General features: G+C 42.8%; 1 protein-coding gene across 4 annotated transcripts in view; it reads left to right on the top strand.

Moving 5' to 3' along the window:
• The first annotated feature begins 264 nt into the window (after window positions 1-264).
• Window positions 265-17,043, top strand: part of arnt2 (aryl-hydrocarbon receptor nuclear translocator 2) — a 66,162-nt gene continuing 49,383 nt past the window's right edge. Inside the window, exons 1-5 of one of the 4 annotated variants that reach the window (XM_035627802.2) lie at window positions 265-606; window positions 7,054-7,165; window positions 11,376-11,423; window positions 13,680-13,727; window positions 15,356-15,557. In XM_035627802.2, coding sequence (XP_035483695.1) covers window positions 576-606; window positions 7,054-7,165; window positions 11,376-11,423; window positions 13,680-13,727; window positions 15,356-15,557 — 441 coding nt within the window. In that variant the 5' untranslated portion in view covers window positions 265-575. Of the gene's footprint in view, window positions 607-7,053; window positions 7,166-11,375; window positions 11,424-13,679; window positions 13,728-15,343; window positions 15,558-17,043 lie in introns of all 4 variants that reach the window. The other 3 variants (XM_035627801.2, XM_035627804.2, XM_035627803.2) reach the window with 3 other exon arrangements.

The raw sequence follows: 17,043 nt of genomic DNA, 5'->3' as shown, positions 1-17,043 counted from the left end.
TTTCATGTCACCTCAAATGATGAGGTTTTATACAACTGGTAGGCTAAAGGGTCATGTGAAGATGAACCACACACAGGCTCGCCAATGAGGGACACGAAACAGTGATAACAAGTTAAACGTGTTCAACTACAAAGTCAATCCAACTTGAAACAGTGTGGCAGCACATTCAACACCAGTCCCACTGTATGACATTCATGTATTCAGGCAACCCCTAAAATCTCGCGGTGCTACCATTCAGACATCTTGCATTTATATTAAGTCTGGTCTGAGAGAGAGAGAGAGAGAGAGAGAGAGAGAGAGAGAGAGAGAAAAAAAAATCTCCATTAAAAAAAAAGGAAAAAAAGACATTTTATGTTTGAGCGCGCGTCTGTTCCGCACAGAGACGATCTTTTTTAATTTTTGGGGTTTTAATCCGGCTCATTTCTCCCCCCTCTGCGTTGGCGGATGTGAGGCGCTGTCGGACCGAGCCTCGCGTGCCAATCCCGCGGAGTTTCGACGGTCTCTCCGGCAGCAGTGTGCGTCATCTCCATCGCCGCCGATCTGTTGTGTGTTTTTCCTCCCTCCGCCGAGGCAACATGGCAACCCCCGCCGCGGTCAACCCGTCCGGTAAGTCGGCGTGTCGGGGGACGAAGCGGCAGCTTTACAAATGCCGCCTAGAAAACGGAAGTGGGGAAGACGAAGAAGAAGGAGAATAGGAAGAAGCAGGCGTTTGTTTCGACCGTTGCTGGAGGGGGCTGGAGCGGCGACAGGCCGCCGGAGCCTGGCTTGAGCATCCATCCCCCCTTCCCCCCACCGAGCCGTTGACAACACCGCTCTTCTCCGCAGCTCTGCGGGGCCAACTTATGCGGCCGACTGTCCGAACGACCTGCTCGTTGTGTGATTGCGCGCCTCCACGCGTTCCCCCATCTTTGTTCCTGTTTCTCCGCGGCGGAGCCGATGCGTTGCGCTTCGACCGACCGCTTCGCGTTGCCCCGCTCTTCGACACAAAAGCTTCTTTTGCGCGTCGTCGCTCCGACCGCACTTGTGTGCCGCGTTGACATGTTTTTAATGTCCGTTGTCGTGCAAGCGAGGAGGGGGCAGACAGTGTCAGCTTCATTTCCCAGTCCTCCGATCGTCGCCTGTTGATTCCACATTTCGTTGGACGGCTGTAAACGCATCGGTGTGTTCGCCCCGGCCGAACACCAGAGCGCATTAGGAAAAACGGACCAATCTGATTATGGCACACGCCAGTGGCTCGAGGCACGCTCGGATGCGAACACAACACACATTTCGAGATTCCTTCAAAGTCATCCTGCCATTCGGCTTCCAGCCACCGTGACACAAAGTGACCCGTTTTAGAATAACACCTGAACTTTGAGAATCTCAGCTCCCGCTGTCGACCGAGTCCTTCGCCTCGGAGGGGAACACGGGGGGGGGGGCGGTTGTGTGAATCAGTTGTGGAAGTTGGGACCGGACTGAAGTGCGTGGCCCTGGGTGCCTCACAGCGTTTTGCCGATTTACTTGCATTCGTTGTCAGTTTGTGACGAATCACATGCGAAGCTCGGCCTGCTCGAAGGGGTTCGCGGAGGAACAGAGACAGTGTGAACTGCTGCATGTGTTGAGTCGCCGATGAATGAATGAACCTCGGATCACATTGAATTGACGAGCCTGAGCAGATTCACACTTTATGTCTCTTGCCTCCACATTAGACAGTGTGACTGCAATCATTGATGTTGACCAAACATTCTGTGACCATCATTCTGTCATCAGTTTGATTCTAATGAGCTTAGTATTCACTGTATACTCGAATCATGCAGTTCACCCTGCCGAGATAATAGAAGAAAGGAATTACAGTTGAATGAAGCTAATGTACAGAGTGTACTGCACACGAGTCTGACTACCAGCATGCTTTAAACTTATCATCCTGCTTCATTAGCTGACATTATCAGCTAAAATGAGATTGGCCCAAAATGTAATAACACAAAAGGGATGAGTCCAAATTGGGAATGTGTGACAAAGTAATTATTCATGTGCAGGGGACAGAGTCCCTGGTTTCCATGAGACCTCCGTATTAAAAAAACAGGTCAACCATATCTCACACCCTGTGCCACTTCATTGGCAATGTAAATGAAAAGAGAATATAAATAAAGAATCTGCTGGTTATTAGCACTGTGGCTGCATACAGAGTGCAGGGATGAGGTGCTGTTTGAATGAACAATGAACAGATGAGAAAAAATAACCCTGTCAGATAGCGGAAGGGTACACGGAGAAGAAGAGACTAAATCCTTCCTCCCCCTCTTGTTTAAAGATAAGGCCGTCTGTCAAGTCTTTGCAGATGAGAGTCTCGCATGTTACTGAAGCAGCACCAAACCTTCAAAAGCCAAGGACAAACATATTGCTGTGATTTTTATCCCGTGCATGTTATGCCTGTTGTAATGCGCTGACCCACTCTGATGTTTGGCGGAAGCGTGCAGTGAGAGCTACGTGCAGCTCCTCTATCCGCTGATGACACCCAGTTGGAATTAAGTCATGCCCTAATGCTGCTGCTGTTGCTGCTGTAGCCAGAGGAGGACAAAGTTAGCCCACTGATCTGTGATCAGCCTTAATGTTTCCCCTGGAAAGGCAGTACAGTCAGGTGCGTTGACCTCAGACCAGATACCCATGGTAGTGGGAACGCTGTGTCACTGCGGGATTATCTCCAGCTGGCCATCATCCAGATCCAATTGGTGCAAGGGCACGTGAAACGTGACAAGTGAAATGATCTAATGAGGTTTGCGTGTTTGGAGAGGATAAAGATGATTCATGAAAGAAACAGATGAAACTGCAGTGTATTATAGAAAACTAAAAGTACCCAGCAGAAAATGTTCTTTGTCATTTATTCTTTGTTCCGATTCTTTTTTCTTCTTCCAATAATCGGTTTATCAGTCAACAGTGCAGAAATATATTGCTAAAGAATTAGTTATTCAAACAAAAATTTATAAATCAATTTTGAGGATTTGCAGTTTTTTTTATCTCTTTGGATCACGGTTAACTGAAAACCTTTTAGACAAGACTCAACATTCACACATGTTAATAGGGGCTCTGGGAAATTGCGATGGTCCTTTTCCAGACAGACAAAATTCCAGACAAATCAATGTATTGATTGGAGAAATTTTAGGGAATAAGGCATTATTAACAATGAATATAATATGAAATACTGTTGCTCACAATATTACAATTGTCTGTTGAATCTTAAATACAAGTGAACTGGTGGTCCTATACAGTATAGCTGTTATGCATCAAGACAATTCAAATGTGTCAAAATAAATCATTTGCTTGGAACTATTGCACATTGTCTAACCTGGTCTGTTTAGTCAGCAGCACAAATACAAACAAATAACCTTGAGATAGATTATAAAAAAGAAAAAAAAACAGGATGCAACATAAAGAGACGTTTCAGCTCAGTAATACTTAAACAAGGCCGACTCACTAACCACTACCCCAAAACCGGGGGTTGCAGCGCTACCCGCCAGCACGTCTCTTAAGGTGTTGATGAGTGATGTTTACAAATGCACTCGCAGTGTTGTGTGGTGCGGTCCGCACCACTTTTTTTTTCGATTAACAGAGTCAGGGCCAAAAACACTGATTTTTTGGGGATCGCACACAGAACCGACAGCTAACAGACGGTGGGGGAAAAAATTTGCTGAATTTTCAAAACCTGTATTGCTTTAGAATCGCTTACTGCCCCTTTAATTGTCCTTTTGAATGATAAATGTCCCGAGGCTTTTAGACCTGGTGCTTAGTGGAAAGCATCTGGAGGGAAGAAAGAGGGAATGAGAGAGAATAACCTTGTTTGAGGGAGAGCGGTGATTGAAAAAGAGAACGTGTACACTACATTCCCCCACCTCTTCCAACAGACTTATTAATGCGTTTGACCTCAGGGCTTTTTAGCTTTTTGCTGTTTGAATAATGTATACGTGACTTAAGTTAAAACCACACTTGTGTTCGACTGTGTGTCTTAAGACACCACATGAAAGAAAAACCTGAAACTGGTTATAGACAGCTGGAAGAATGTCGGCTCGGGCGCTTTACGTGTTTTAAAAAAGAGGAAAAAGTCATATCCTGGAATTTACTGTAACAAAAATATTGTTATCAAAGAGGAGAAACGACAAAAAGCGATGGGAGAGATAAGATGACATTAGAAATGTAAAGAGATTGCCGCAAACTTAACATAACCATGACACATCTAGCCTTGCATAGCCAGGGACCTCTCAGTTCATGCCAAAATGTCAACAGACTAGAGCACAGAGGAGATGTCTGTGAAGATGATTCCACAATGTCTGTGAAAAAGTTTTGCCATTTTTTTGTAGAAGAAATTTGAAAATATTGGATACTTTTAGTCAAATGCTCGTTCATCAGGGACAGCCTCGGTTGTTTAAAAAAGTGGCCATTCTCCGCATCCCCGGTATAAACCCTGCCCATATCAGAGAATCGGTTGTGATTGGACCAGCAAGTTTTCTGCTGTGGGAAATCACCTCCCAATGGAGGGGATATGGAAGGCATATTTAAATGAGCTCCAAGAATTTGTCTGGGTCCCAAGCTCACACATCTACAATTTACTTGAATGTTGAAATCATTGGCCAAGCAGTGATGAAAATTGCTGCAACTAAGCAAAACTTGGCCAGTTAGCTAAGCTATGCAATATAGACTCATATAGACCACCATTATAAACTCATCAGGAAGTTTGAGAGGGTTTCAAGATTTCAGCCATCCATCTCGATGACAAAAATGTTTTGGCTGGGGGATAAATGCAGAATATTTTAAGCAGTATAAGCAGTAAAAATTTAGAATACATACATAAATGTTCTTAAAGAGAAAAGAGAAATGCAAATTTTTTGTCAAATCTTTATTCTGGGACTTCACTAGAGCAGCTTTGCATGATTCAGTTCGTACTTATCCACTTCACATTGTGCAGCGTTAACCTTTTCGTAATTAAAATGTTAGGCGACGTTGCTATTCGTAGCTAGGGCAACGATAGAAAAAGTAGCATGCTATCATTAGCTTCTGTTACCAAGGTCAGGCTAGGTGGCTAGCTAGCTCTTGGTCAGCTAACATTACCCAAGCAAGCGTAGATACTAATCTATCCCATCAAAGTTACGAACGTTGAATATAACATGAATGTTACATGTGATCGCATACAGTGATGTGAGCAATGACTAGATGTGCCTGCTTGTGTAATCGTAGCTGACCATTAGCCAGCTAACCGCCTGCTAGCCATCCGTTCCAAACATCCAATGTGACGTTACGTCCGTATCATTGATGCAAGAAATTGGTAGCTGGAAATTCGCAGCTAGTCAGTGTCAGTCTGAACCTGTTTTTCTAACCGAGAGCCAGTTCTTTGCCGGTCAGAACGAAAAGAGCTGGCTCGAGTTTCGGCACTGGCTCCGGACCAGCCCTTGAACTTCCTTGGTGGAAAAGGGGTCATTTTTATTCTGTTGTTACCAAATGAGTACATGCTGGAGTACATTAGATGCTTGTAACACTACTCAAGTAGACTGCTGTGGGAGAAGGAGCTCAGCCTGGAGTGGATCACCGTATAAATAAATCTGTAGTGAGCTGACGTCAGCTTTGTTGTGAAAGTAGAAAAACAATTGTGCTGGTTGCAATTTAATTTTCATCAATATCACCATAAGAAAAGTTGAATTGATATCAGTAAAATGATTATCCATTGTGTACTTTAGCATGCTGAGGAAGTGTAATACTTGAATGTTTTACATTGTTTGACATTTAATCTGTAAAATGTTGTGCTGATTAGTAACTATCCATAGTTCTCTGCCATTAAGAAGAGTTTAAAAAGTTAAGCTTCAGTCAGGAGCAAATTGAACTTGAACGAAAAAATAATGTGATGTTAAAGTAATGGACATCCAATAGGTACAATTTTATACATATGACGTAAAATAAGTGCTTCTGATAATTTAATACAAAAGGTTGTGTGTGTGTGTGTGTGTGTGTGTGTGTGTGTGTGTGTGTGTGTGTGTGTGTGTGTGTGTGTGTGTGTGTGTGTGTGTGTGTGTGTGTGTGTGTGTGTGTGTGTGTGTGTGTGTGTGTGTGTGTGTGTGTGTGTGTGTGTGTGTGTGTGTCTGTCTGTGTGTGTGTGTGTGTGTGTGTGTGTGTGTGTGCGCGCATTTCCTCTGGAAGCAAAAAGATGAAGGTGGGAATGCACACTTTATCAAATATTAACTGTGACTCGTGCACTGGGACATACCGGAGGGTTTGTTTGGCCTATTCATTGCATCCGGCTGAGTGAGTGAGTGATTGAATAGAGATGGAGGGGAGACAGTGAGGCAACTACAATGGATTTGTGGATGAGCGAGAGGGGAAAACAATGCAGTGAGGGAGAAAGAGAGGGAAATATATGAGAGGAAGATGGAGGCTGAATTGGCACGCAGTGTAATTTTGCTCCGCCACAATGACACACAGCGTAGTGGCTTTATTTTGAACTGTAGGAACGTTCTAACTCTGTCTGCTTCTAATAGCCAAGAAACTGAATAGTGTGTTTCTAAAACATCTTCATAGAATTTGGTGTCGAGGCTGCTGCCTCCAGTGGAGCATCATGTGATTCTCATCAAAACTCATTGTGCGTATTGTTTGGGCCTAACAAATGGGTTGAATTAATTCCCTTGATTTAAAAAAATATTCAAATATTTTTAAGCAGGGTTTAAAAGTCTGAGACTAGGTGACCCTCAGCTATCAACTCGCCGAGTGCAGATGAGGGCTGAGCCACATTCAGAGCAGAGGCATTTTTCATTTTGTTATTATTGTGCATTATAGTGACCGTAAGCCATGCTGTCTCTAAATGTAATTTTCATTGACTATTGACTCACTATTTGTCAGATGAAGAAAGCATGTAAAGAGTCACAGTGTTACAGACAGACAACCCTCTGTACAAAGGTAGAAAACAACAACGTGAAATGTTCAAATGTAATATTCAAAAATAATGACAACATTGGGAAATGTACCTAAGTGTAATGGCAGCATATGATCGACACTTGTGGTAACGCTCTGCTGGTTTACTGTTGCTTCTGTATCCCGCAGAGATGGGCAGTGAGTTGCCGGGGACAGTAGGGATGGCCGGAGCAGTCGGTGCTGGCCAGGTGAGGATGGGAGGAGCCGTGCCAGGCCGTGGGGGCAAGAGGAGATCAGGAGGGTGAGTATTTTTATTTTTTTTACCTCTGGCCTGCTAGAGAAGCTACCCAGTATAAAAGTATTTACTTCGGCAGAGGTTCAAACAACACACGACAGTTCCCAGGAGCTGGATACGTTCTGCTCTGGGCCTCCTGTCACATTCGCCAGTATAATTTTAAACTGTTGGATTTACAAACAAATTTTTTTATTACAGTGTTGGAAGGAACAAAATAATAATGTTATCATCAAGATGTGTGCGAAGCATCAAGTGAGCTTCAGACTAAGTCTCTAAAAAAACAGACCATGAAGATGGGCCTGTTTCTTGTGCAAAATATTACTTTCATGGAGATGATAGAACATGTAGCTTACACTGCATTGTTTGGTCATTGAACTTGTCATGGGTCAAATCTAAGTGAGTACTGTGTGGACCCAGTAGTGTTTGAGAAGGGGTACAGTGTCCCAGAAGTATTTGCTTGTTCCATCCTATTGGATGTAACAGTGAACCTGCCTGTTGAGAACGTCACAACATCACCAGGTTCTAAATTCTCGCTCTTGCAAATGAGCTTCGAGGAGCTTTGGTAGACTCTAATGTTAGATAACAGGCCTCCTGGTCCAGGTAATGTATTAACAACCCAGGTGTTTCTTTTATTCAGTAATCACATCACACACTTTGGGTTTGTGTCAGATCACCATGAGATAAAATACACTGTACACAGCCTCCCCTCTCATCAACTGAATGTAGGTATGTAATTTTCGTTCAAGCTAATTCAACTTAAAATGTCTAGTTTTAATTTTCAGACTCAAGAAGAAAACACAAACTGTTCTTGACCTGATGATAATGAGTTTTGAACAGCTGATTATTCTGGGCCGATGCCGATACAGATTTTTTTTTCATCAGCCTTAGCCGATGACCGATACGGACTGCCGATTTTCTTGAGCCGATATTTTTACATGCTTTTCAATTTAATAGTTAAATAGAATTAAATTCAGCGGGTTGTCTCATCTGATCGGAGGTCTTAGTCAAAGTGGGGTTATGGCCAAGGCCGTGGGTCGCCTCCCTGGGTAGAGGGAGACGAGGCTCACGTCGCTCTGGAGCATCTCGGGAGTTCCCACCGCACCGGGACTCGTCCGCCCGCGAACGGGATCCCCTGCACAAAGCCTGCGAGATTAAAAAGTAAATTTCCACGTGGCAAAGGGTTTGGAGAAAAAGGAGAAAGACACAAACCCACCGGGCGCTCCGTCCACCGCGACCCACGGGGGTGGGAGACATTGAATTCCCCTCCCGCTCTCCGGAGGAGAAGGGAGAGTTGGGTACCCGGCGGGCGTGAAGCGTGGCAGCCTAGGGCAGAGGTACCGCGACGGTGCTGGGTAAATGGTTCCGGAGAGAGCGGGGCCGGGCCCGATAGGCGACCGGATCTGCCCTCCCAAAAAAACCTATTGGCGAACGTAGCAGCCGCGCATCGGCCGATGCCGATACACGTAAAAAACGCAAACATATTTGACCGATATTATCGGTCAGCCGATAAATCGGTCGAACACTAATTAATAATCATGCGATAATACACACATGTTCTTAATCATGCCAAAGGTTAGAAATACATTGAGGGGGGAATTTAAAATAAAGCACTCAACAGAGAGCTCTTGATTTAAGAAAACTGTTGTCTCGTGACATTTCTAATCCGTGTGTGTGTGTGTGTGTGTGTGTGTGTGTGTGTGTGTGTGTGTGTGTGTGTGTGTGTGTGTGTGTGTGTGTGTGTGTGTGTGTGTGTGTGTGTGTGTGTGTGTGTGTGTGTGTGTGTGTGTGTGTGTGTGTGTGTGTGTGTCTCATTTGAGTCAAAATGCTTATTCGAATGCACAGATTGTAACGTTAACGCAGCCACATCTCACACAACACTCTCCAGCAGTTAACGTCGCCATGGCAATGATGTGAACGATAGGGAAATGAGCCACGTCAGGACCACATTCGTCCTGGGGGACACGGTCGCTGTGAATGATCAACATGGTCTCATAGCATGTGTGCCAATTGACTGCAGGGTCTGTGGTTTGGATCCAGGTGGTGATGTTTTCATGTGACATTGTTCTCTCTTCTATTGTGGTCTTCCAACAACTGTCGAGTAGAGATGTCACAGTTTAAAAATTTTATATCACGATTATAGTGTCCAAAATTTTCACAGTTATCAGTATTATCGTGGTATTTTTGAATTATGGATTTTTTTGGGGAAAACGATCCATCTTATCCAACATAACCATCATGAAACAATCAGATTTTTAAATAAAACAAAACTGATTCAATTCACCAACGCCGATCACTCTCTGCATTCACTGTGTAGCTCGCTCGACCACCGGCTCTTTCTCTCTCTATGTGCAGGAGGGGGAAACTGAATCTGAAAGTGTGTTCTGCCCTGAACCCCGACAACATGTAGCTGTCATGACTGACTGATTGTCTCTGATCACGTCAAGGATTAGTTAATCACGTGGATTAGGACAGATGAGAATGAGCATGATAGTAAAATAAAAAGAACGCCTCCCAAGCGCGACTCAAGCGATGACAATTCAATGAAGCATAAATCAATTATCAATCAGTATTCTGTTGTTGACCTTCCTAATTTCTTACCATCTTAACCACGACGCGATGTTTCAGAAATCTGGATGAGTTGTCCTGGTTTTTGTCTGAGCACTAAAGCTAGAATATACGGGTTACTCAAAACACCGAGACGGTCTTCTCCAGGTTTTTGAAACAGGGGTAAGATGTTTACACTAACCAAACATTACAATATACTAATGTGCAGGTATGTACACTGTGTTTTTTCTCAGTGATGACGTCATTAGGGATCTTCATTTTTGGGATCGTCAGCCGCTTGTTTAATGATGTAATGGTGGTAATGAACATTCCTATAACTATCCAGTTCAAAACAAAAAACGGAAAAGGGGGATGCAACCATTTGTCTTTTGTTTTGGTGGAGAACTTAGAGAATAATGGAAGTGGAAGCACAACTGTAAATGGAATTGTCTGATTCTGCACTTGTTTGGAAATAATAACAATGGGATGGCAGGGGGGGCTGACATAGACTTGGTATGTGTGTGTTATGTGGGGGCTGTACGTGAGTTCAGTATCTTGTTCATTTAATCCTCAGGGGCCAAAGCAATGCATTTAACCCATTCACAGGCATTAGGCCTATGTAAACATGAATAAATAATACAGACCTAGATGTAGGCAACATGGCAAATAAACATGGCGCAGGGAGGCAACAGGGACTCCTCATGTCTATGCCATTGTTGCTTTATTTATTTAGCTGTGTGTGCGTGCGTGCGTGCGTGCGTGCGTGCAGAAGTTTTAGTTTCGTCAGTTTTCTCATACTGCCCATTCCTCCAGCTCCTCTTTTCACCCTCTGTCTAAAACGCCTGGTTTTCGTTTACCCCCTCCTCCCAATAAACCCCCAGTCTGCTCTGATTGGCCAGCTGGCCCAGTGTGTTGTGATTGGTCAACAGATTTTCCAAATGTGTAGTAAATGTCACTGCCTTTACCAGTAGAAGATTCTAGACTGCAGGCGTGGTTACCCCAAAAGACTCCACCTTTGACATCACAGTGGGAGAAAAATCTGAACCAGTTGTTCAGAGATAGGCGGTAGGGTTCAGCCAACTCACAAAAAAAAGACAGGGTGGTCTTTTTTCACAGTTTGTGGGCTGGCAGGCGCCACAGATACACACATTTATGGGCACAAACACTGAAAAAGTGATTTTTGCCTAATGTGTCACCTTTGAAGGCATGTTCATTCTGTGAAACAAGTTTCCACTGACACATCAGCAAACGTACATGCTGATACTGATGTCCGTCAAAGGCTCATATCGGCCGAGCTCTAGATAAAAAAAAAAAAATCTAAACAGTGTACTTTAATGCCCTTTGTACCTTGTTGACTCCATCTGTCAAAACATTTTCTGCAAAGCCAAATAATGCTAACGATATCCTCTTTATTCAGTTCTTCCGCACTGTTCTGTTTATTGCACGCCTGCTCCTGAACGGCATTTCTCACATGCGCTCTTGTTGACTTGTCATCAGACACAACTTTGTCACTTTTCCAGCAGGAGAACCAAATGAGGAAGAACTTCATTGCTCCAAACTGACGTGTGATTTTTTTTTTTCACCTATTGTATGAACTGTATGATTTGCCTGAAGACACGGGGATTCAGTCCTGAGGGAGGATAAGTAGTAACTGTGTTTTCCTGTTTCTCAGGATGGACTTTGATGACGAAGACGGAGAGGGACCCAGCAAATTTTCAAGGTGAGAGCACAGAATGCGGACACTAAAATGTTTAAGAACTAGTTCACAGAGATCGCTCAGTTCCTGTTTCAGGGTATCCACGGTTACACTAAATTAAAGGGGTCAAAATGGACGTATTGAAATTGTTAGATCCAGTTTTTTTAACTGCACTCTAAAGCTTACTTAAAACTCTAATATTCGATTAGTTTTAAAAAAAGGATAAGTGTTGAAGAAGCCTGCAGATACCCTCTGTGTGTAACATTGACACCTCATGACTTACTTTTTCTTTCTCATCACAAAAACAGTGCTCTGTTATGTTCTCCTTTTTTCTTTTTTAAGAGAGCCTCTGTCACTGCATCTCAACTGTCCTCTCACATTTAATTTATCTCAACTTGTTTGTCTTTTTTCCTTTCTGCTCATGTTGTGTACCGTGTAAGTACGTTGGTGGTACAGTAAGTGTATAATTGTGAGCGGACAACACAACAGCGTATTTTTTTCTAAAGTTGAGTGGTGAGAGTGCGGCGGAGGAGAGCCGCCCTCTGCTGGACACAGGAGGAAATTGCACTCTTTAACAGTGGACAGCCGCATTGACACAAATGATTGATTTTGCCCAGGAAAGCTTTGTTTTCCTACTAGCATAGAGTTCACCACTGGACACACACTTTGTACATATGGTTCTCCCATAAAATGGATTATTCACTGTTCTCTCAGCAGCAACAGCCACCCTGTGTCTCAGTATGTGACACAGTGATGTGCAGCAGCTGCACACACACTTCATTGATGCAGAGACAGACAACTGTACTTTAGTTGTGTTCAGGGGAATCAGCAAAGTGTGAAGTTCAGACTCGCACAACAAAACTCTTGTGTACACCGGCAGTGCCATAAAGTAACAGGACATCGTAGATTACACAACGTCGATTTTCATTTAGTTAGGGCTGTACTTTTAATTTAATGGAATTGTTCAAGAAAAATTGTTCTTTACTTACAGCCTGAGACTTTGCTGACAGAGAACAGAGAACCAATTAACTGAATTTTGAAACCAAACTAGCTAAACTAAGTTTAACTTACTATTGAATACCTGTAGTGGTTAAATGTTTAAATCCTGTTGTCAATAGAATTCTCCTTTAAGAAATATCAAGAACAGGATTTTAAGTTTCATTTAAAAAAGATCTCCATCAAAGGTCCACTTAGCAGCCTTTACAGGAGCTGTCAGCATTTTACGGCCTTCATCAGCAGTTTGTGGTTTTGTCATTAGTCACAGTGATTTGTCTGGTACTAAAGAAGTACGTTTTAGGTTTCATTGATTCAGATGTTAAAACATTAAACATACAAGTTGCTAAAGTCTGATTCTAATTAAATTCAGACAGCAAAATTCTATCTTGGACATCCAAACAGCCGAGGATAAGCAGTCATACTAGTCATACTTCTGTCCCGTCACAGATTTAGTATCGGAATTTATACAGTCCGATTTTAGCAACCTGATGTTCTGACTTGATTTGTGATGGATTTAGGCAAATTGTAATCAGCTTTAGATTATTTTGACCCTGTGATTTTCTTCTTGATTTTGTGAACACTGATGATCTGGTTAAATTTAAAAAGTAAAATAGATTAAAAACATAATGCTGTTCATTTAGTTGGATGTGTAGATGTAATCATTGAATATACCGTAGTGGTTACATCATACAGTTAGCTATTAAGAGCTATTAAGTTGCATATGACATCCACAGTCCACTAGTGCAGCTTATGAATATTCAGACAACAAGACAGATATATAAACCAATCAGCTTATAAGTGTAGCTGATTTAATAAGTGTCCATGATGCTGTAATTGTCCGTTTCAGTGTGAAGAAGGGATGAACCAGAGTGTGTGTGTGAGCGTGTGTGCGTGTGTGACGCCCCTGAGTTGCAGCCTCACTCACGTTACCGTTGTAAAGCGGAGTCCACGGACATCACCTCGTCCTGAGATGTCAGCAGTAAAGTTTGGGAGTTAATGTAGCCGCTATGAGTGAAGACCACACTTGTGAATGTAAGAGAAGCCTTGCTTTGTATCCTGTCCTCCCCTCAGGGTAGAACACATTTCTCTTATCACTGCATTTATTACTTTTCCATTTTTTTTTTAACCATTTTGTCACCATCAAACATTGAACCACCATACTGTCCATGCATTAATGTGTGACTACCATTGCATGTGAAGAATATGGATGCCGAAGGTGCTGTATGATGCTTTTCGTCCACACGTTCGCACAGCGTTACATGTCGTGTCCTCTTTCCTCTGCAGGTATGATGATGATCAGATTCCTGGTGAGGATAAGGAGAGATACGCCAGGTAGGCCGAGCCTACTGAGGCCACAGAGGATTTTCCATTGACTCAGGGATCGACAGGCTGTACTATCCGCAAATGTCACACCTGTCTTGATCCGAACAAAGTAAAATACTAACAAGTGGATCCCCCAACAACCCCACCCAAAAAACAATCATGATAATATATATTGGAGTATTTCAAATAATACCACAAAAAGCTAGCCTGGCATAGTCAGACTAATACTAAAATACATATTAGACTGGGACAGCTCGCTTCACGTTTTCGATTTCCAAAATCAGGTGCCTCTGTCCACAATTGGATAGCAACGAATCATGTGACATCTGTCAAGTGATGCGAAAATGTCAACAGAATAGAGCAGAGAGGAGATGTAAATTTAGTGGGGCATAACAGAGGTTACACACAATATATATCACAGAAATACTTCACAAACACTTTCCCCGTAATAATGAGAGCTAAGGCCGCCCCGCAACATGTATAAACATACCCGTAAAATGTAATCAAAGGTCAGGACCCGAAACTGCGCTACAGGGGCTGCCAAAAGGTGCCTGAGTAAATAATGACAACGTAACTCAAAATAAATAATTTACAACAATATCGAGTACTTTTGGTCAAATGCTCGTTCATCAGCGGCAGCCTTGGTTGTTTACAAAAGTCGCTTTTGTCCGTGTCGTGGTATAAACCCAGCCCATTATGAGATATTCGGTTGTGATTGGAGCTGGCAAGTTTTCTGCCGAGGGAAATCACTTCCCTATGGAGGCGATTGATTCTGGCAGAGCAAATGAAATGAGCTCCCAGAATTCTTCTGGGTCCCAGGCTAACAAAAAGCCATTCCACTGTAGTTCAATCAGTGGGTTAAACAAATGTCAGTAGTACATTAACATTTTCTCTGCTTAAGCGAAAACTAAACAAACTCATTACAGCACAGACATGAAGCCATTCCTTACCAGTCATATTTCAGTTTTATAGGAATGGCCCAGTTTCCATAATAAATACAGCGGGGTTGTTTGATTCAGCTAAACTCCCCAGATCATGCTGTTTTGGTCTCACGCATCTGACTCTGAAACCTGCAGCTAAACCTTATGAATCCTGCCTGATAATACCTATATTAAAGGAGACACGTACTTTTGGGCTTTTATTTCTGGCATGAAAATTGCCCCAAATATTCAGATATCAGTAGAAGTAGAAGGGTCCGCTTGTAGACGAACAGCATTTTTTTTTGCCTCAGACTGAGACAATTAAGCGTCTTTTCACAAATACAGTGTCCAGGGGTGGAGGGGTGGGCGTCCTTTTTTGTGTCCCTCCTGCTGCGTGCCCTCAGTCAGAGAGAGACGCTACTGCTGGCTGACGTTCACTGTTGTAAGCAATGTCATTTTACCTCAGGGGAAAACTCAAACCCCCCTAATGTTGTCAAGCAATTTGATTCAGTTATATATATCATCACTTGTTTTTCCATAATGTTGAGTCAGGTGTAACTGTAAAAAATCATCCCTTTTATTTTAGTTTAGACTCAAACCAATTGTCAGTTATCAGTTTAGGGACATTGTCAAAAGACCTGAGAAGCTGGTGGTTACCAGTCAGAGCCCTCTCCAAGTGTATGACCGCCTTTCTCTCTGTTTCAGAGAGAACCACAGTGAGATTGAGCGACGCCGACGCAACAAAATGACCCAGTACATCACTGAGCTGTCGGACATGGTCCCCACCTGCAGCGCCCTCGCACGGAAACCCGACAAGCTGACCATCCTGCGGATGGCCGTCTCCCACATGAAGTCCATGAGGGGCACCGGCAACACATCCACCGATGGGGCCTACAAGCCGTCGTTTCTCACCGAACAGGTACGGCACTGTCAGAAACACAGAGCCCTGTCAGTATTTTACCAGATTGACTCGGTTTTTTTCGGCACTGAACAGAACAATACTTTATCAAAAGCTGACTTCCGATGGTAATTTGGGTAACAGCTTGTCTTGGTTTTTAAAACAACGATGTTATGTTTACATAGACAACTGATAACCAGATACTAACAAAAACAATCATAACCAGTGTGCATGGAGAATGATTTGAGGCATCACAATAAGAATCAGAATTCAACATATAAACACTATTGCTGTCAATTGATTACTTTTTTTTTTACAAATTAATCGCACAATTTGCTGTGATTAATCGCAATTTATAAATTTTTTTCCCTTAAGACTGAAGTTTGTAATAATGGATATTTAAATGTAAAATTATGGATTTAATGTAGAATCAACACAAAGGTAAAGTATTTAAATTAAAATAATATTGTTTAATAGCATCTTTTTAACTTTGAGCACAGATTCTTTCCTGTTAACTACAGATTTCCAATAAAACCATCAAGGCCAAAGTAACTCACTGAGGCCTCGCCGACGTGTCCAGATATCTATCAGATAAACATCTGGACACGTCGGGGAACCGCCTCCAGTAGTGTGTGATGTGACAGGCAGTGAGTGTTTCCACCTTGAAACCACAACAACACTCTTCACTCATGTTCTCTACCTTTTACGTGTTTCTGAAAAAAATAATCACGCAACCTATATGCGGGACTTGTTTCTGTCATGTTCTCCGTTTTCACTGCAACAGATGACGAGCATAACCTCGAGCTGACTTTAATGCGGAACCACATATTAACTAGGGATGCAACAATACAGTTAGCCCATGGTTCAATACTTACCTCTATTCTTGGGTTACGGTTTCGGTTCTGTTTCGGTACACATTGTGCGTATGGAGAAAAAAAAAAATGCAATTCTTGTGTTTTTCTGAACCGGTAGAATAGGCTTGTTGGAAGGCATCGGCAAGAGACAACTGTTTTTTAACCGACGGTGTTACCTGCTCAGCCGTCCTACTTCCAGACAGTGATGCTGGTTGGTGGGGCCGCAAATGTGCGCTCATATTGGAAGTGTTACCATTTGCATACACAACACGTGTGAAGCAATGTTTGCAGACAATAATTGTTCTGTTTACTTTTTCCGTTCCCTCGTCACTGTTTTCAACGCTTAAAACCAAAATGACCCCACACCGCAGATTTGTAAGAAGACGGTGCTTCTTCAAACTCCTGCTTCTCTGCTCCGCTCGCCATGTTGAAATGTTGTGGGAAATCTGACTCCAGTGATTTCATATTTCCCCAACACATGCTGCGTTCAAGTGCTCCTCTAAAGCTCAGACGGAGCCAATTCAGAGAGAAATATGAAGTATGGAAACATGAAAGTACATGAAATTTTATTGCAAAACTGAAAATACCAATTCACAAGTGCGTATTGAACCGTGAATGGCGTACTGTACGGTTCAATATTATATTGAGAACCG

This window comes from Scophthalmus maximus, chromosome 4, assembly GCF_022379125.1.
Source record: "Scophthalmus maximus strain ysfricsl-2021 chromosome 4, ASM2237912v1, whole genome shotgun sequence".
Taxonomy (NCBI): domain Eukaryota; kingdom Metazoa; phylum Chordata; class Actinopteri; order Pleuronectiformes; family Scophthalmidae; genus Scophthalmus; species Scophthalmus maximus.
Note: the sequence above shows the minus strand (reverse complement) of the source record. Positions and strands in the feature narration are given on the sequence as shown.